At 37.6% G+C, this 4,060-nt stretch overlaps 1 protein-coding gene across 1 annotated transcript; it reads left to right on the forward strand.

The window, feature by feature from the left end:
- Window positions 1-3,020: 3,020 nt before the first annotated feature.
- On the forward strand, window positions 3,021-3,856 carry LOC149558361 (uncharacterized). Its single transcript, XM_089830796.1, has 2 exons — window positions 3,021-3,338; window positions 3,491-3,856. The coding sequence occupies exons 1-2, from the start codon at window positions 3,021-3,023 to the stop codon at window positions 3,854-3,856; spliced, it is 684 nt and encodes a 227-aa protein (XP_089686922.1).
- Window positions 3,857-4,060: the final 204 nt, after the last annotated feature.

The following is a 4,060-nucleotide window of genomic DNA, read 5'->3' on the forward strand; positions in this document are numbered from 1 at the left end:
TTTAGATTAAGCAAATCCCACAAAGGTGATGAATGAACTAGAAAAGGCGGTGTTAACTAACGCTGATGAAAAGAAGGATGACAGCAAGAAAATTGCTAAGGAATCAAATAAGGTAATAAAACTGGCTCCATTTTATCTTTCCTTAATCACTGGTGATAAGTTAGTCCATAATTGTATGGTGGATAGTGGAGCTACAAGCTCTGTCATGCCAAAAACGATCGCTGACCAGTTAGGACTAAAATACTAGCCTATTGAAAAGGGTGTTGTTCAACTTGATGGGACATCTGTAGGTACTATAGGCGTGATTAAAGATGCAAGTGTTACCCTTCATGCCTGTCCTAATTTTGCCATTCAACAAGATATATATGTCATAGATTTACCTCCGTACTTTGATATTTGCTTGTCTAGGGACTTTACAACAAAGATCGGTGGTTATTTGTCATCTGATTGGTCTCATATGCTTGTTAGGACTAGATATGGCACTAAAGTAACCATTAAATCTGAGTTGCTTGCGAAAAATCATATAGAACCTTATACGCCAAATTCTGTTAATGCAAACCTGCTTGCATTTAATAAGGAGGAGTATCATACATCAGCTGAAAATCGAACCCAACTAGATAATGTCCCAGATATTCTTCTTGATGAATGGGCCTCTAGTCAAACTTTTGAAAATCAGTATTATCATATGACAAATGCTGACTTAGGAACCTACATTATTCATGAACAAAATGAGGTCATTCCAAATTTGGTCAAACCAATAGGTCAGTCAGCAAAGTCCAAAGATTAGTTATGGAGCATGTTTTTCGATGGTTCAAGAGGTAGACAAGTTGCCGGTGGGGGTGCTATGTTGATTTCACCTGATAATGAGAAATATTATGCTGCTTTCAGATTCAGTTTTTCTTGTACTAACAATACAACAGAATATGAAGGTTTAATCCAAGGGTTAGAATGGGCAAGAAAGCATGGCATTAAGTGTTTAAAGGTATACGGTGACAGTGAATTAATAGTAAACCAAATCAAATGTCTGAATGCTGTAAAGAATGATATTTTGAAATCTTATAGACATCGTGTTTGGGATTTACTTGAACATTTTGATGCATTTAACATACTGGCTGTCCCTAGAAACAAAAATCAGCATGCTGACAGGTTAGCAGTTGTAGGAGCCCAGTATGATATTGTTAATAGCTTGTCTGCACATACTGATCAGCAACATATCAAAATCATTACCAGACCTTCAATTCCTGATAATGATATTAATTGGCAAGTTTTTGACAGTGATGAACAAATTTTACAATTTTTGTTGGAAGAAGATGTTTTTGCGAATTCTAATCAGCAGAGGTATAAGGATCAATATGGTGACAGGGTGATCCAGTTAAAAAAAAACAAGTTTCCAAAGGGTTTAGTAACGCTAGAGAGCATTTTTAATTCAGATGATCAACTCAAATCTGGAAAGGCTAACTTGTTGGTTACAGAAAATCAGTATGCAAACCTGGAAATTGCACCGCGTAAATGTTTGAAATTTGGTAAAGTTAATTCAGTTGAAGAAAAAGAAGATTTTCTTCATTTGTTTCAAGAATTCAGCGATGTGTTCGCTTGGCAGTATAGTGACTTAAAAGGATTTAACCCAAAATTGGCACAACACGCAATAGAGCTGGAATCATCAGCAAAACCAATGCGGCAAAAGCAAAGGCCAATTAATCCTAAACTGGAACCGTTGATGCAAAAGGAGGTTTTCAGACTAATTGAAAGTAAGATAATTTTTCCTATTAAGCACACGAGTTGGGTTGCCAATCTAGTTCCAGTAAGGAAGAAGAATGGGGAGTTATGGCTATGTGTGGATTTCAGAGACTTGAATAGAGTCTCGTTGAAAGATAGGCACCCGCTTCCATCCATGGAGTAGATATTACAGTGTGTGTTAGGGGCTAAGAGGTTTTCTTTATTGGATGGTTATTCAAGTTATAACCAAATCTTGGTCAAAGAAGAGGACCAGTATAGAATAGCTTTCACAACAAAATGGGGTACAATGGCATACAAAAGAATGCCATTTAGACTGTCTAATGTTGGAGCCACATTTCAAAAAGCCACGGAGATGGCTTTTAGCAATTTGATGTACAAATTTGTTTTGGTGTATTTGGATGATATCACAGTTTACTCACAGAAAACAGTAGATCACATAGATCATTTAAGGCATATTTTTGAGCGTTGTAGAGAGTTCGACATCTCCTTAAACCCCAAAAAGAGTATATTTTCTGTACATGAGGGAAAGTTACTTGGATATGTCATATCAAAGGTAGGCATCACAGTGGACCCTGAACGAGTTGCAGCGATTTTGGAGCTACATTTACCAAAAAATAAGAAAGGCCTTCAAAGTTTCATTGGTCGCATCAATTTCGTGTGAAGATTTCTGCCTAATATAGCAGCAGTCCTCAAGCCTTTAACAGCTATGCTTAAAAAGAAATGCAATTTTCACATGGACAAAGGAAGCCAAAGTTAATTTTCAGGCCATAAAAAATGCATTAGCATCAGCACCTGTCCTAATCAATCCTGACTTCAGTAAGGATTTCATTCTTTATGCCTATGGCAGTTATGATGTAATTTCAGCTATGTTAGTACAAAAAAATGCAAAGGGATTGGAACAACCAATCGCATTTTTCAGCAAAGGACTGGAGGAATATGAATAGCGTTACAACTTTATCGAAAAACATGTCCTTGCTGTTGTGAAGAGTCTTAAAAAATTCAGACATTTGCTAACGCATAACAAAGTTATTTTGCGTGTCACACACCCAAGTGTTAAGGAATTCCTCTTGAGTAGAGATCTGAATGAGAAGAGAGCTGGTTGGATCACATGTGCCATGGAGTATGACGTAGAGATTCAGATCACTAAGCTGGTTAGAGGAAAAGGATTATGTGAACAAATTGCAGATAAGGACATTGTAAAACTTGAGGAGCAAGCAAATACAGTTTTACTGATCGGAGCAGCTGGAAATGATGATAAACCAGCAAGCTAGTTATAGGATATGATGTATTTTGTGAAAACCAGTCGATGCCCAGCCACATTAGACAAAGCAAAGCGAAGATATTATCGCTTGCAATCAATTCCTTTTGTGCTGATTAATGACATTTTGTATGGGAAAGACTTCAATGGAGTCCTTCTCAGGTGTGTAGATTCAGATGAGATTGCTCAAATATTGCACGAATTTCATGATGGTCATTCAGGACGACACTTTTCTCCAAGGACTACAACTTATAAGATTTTAAGAGCAGGCTATTACTGGCCTGATTTGTTCAAGGATTGTCATACACATGTCAGAAAATGCAACAATGCGCTATGTTTGCAGGTAAAGAGAGTTTGCCAGCTTTGCCTTTGCAACCAATTAAAACAGAACAACCCTTCCAGAAGTGGGGAGTTGATTTTATAGGGCCCATTAGCCCTCCATCCAGTGCAGGTCATAAGTGGATTATTACGGCCACTGATTATTTCACACGCTAGACTGAAGCAGTAGCATTAAAGGATGCAAATGAGATAGCAGTACTGAATTTTTATGATGATATTGTGAACAGGTTTGGAGTACCTGATTCCATTATTTCTGATAACGCGCTTGCTTTTTTTGGAATGAAAGTCACTAATTGGGCCTTTAATCATGGGATTTATCTGAGTACTAGCTCAAATTATTACCCACAAGGTAATGGATTGGCTGAATCTTCAAATAAGAATCTTATAAGGATTATCAAACGCAACTTGCAAGAGAACAAGAGAGATTGGCATTCAAAGCTGAAAGCCGCCTTATGGGTTGACAGGATTACTCCAAAGCAAGTTATTGGAAACTCGCCTTATAGGCTAGTGTATAGGAAATAAGCCAAATTATCTATTGAGACAGAATTACCCGCACTTGACCTTGCTACACAACTGGTTTTATTTGAGAAGAGTGACCCTATTTTAGTGCGGTGCACCCAACTGATGGAGTTGGAGGAAACAAGGAAAAAAGCCATGGAAACCATGGAGTATCAGCAAATGTAGATCAAGAAGAGCTTTGACAGAAGAGCTCAAGTTTGGGAGTTC

Source organism: Cupressus sempervirens, chromosome 5 (genome assembly GCF_028749045.1).
Source record: "Cupressus sempervirens isolate cs-2001-9-10 chromosome 5, ASM2874904v1, whole genome shotgun sequence".
In the NCBI taxonomy this organism is placed as follows: domain Eukaryota; kingdom Viridiplantae; phylum Streptophyta; class Pinopsida; order Cupressales; family Cupressaceae; genus Cupressus; species Cupressus sempervirens.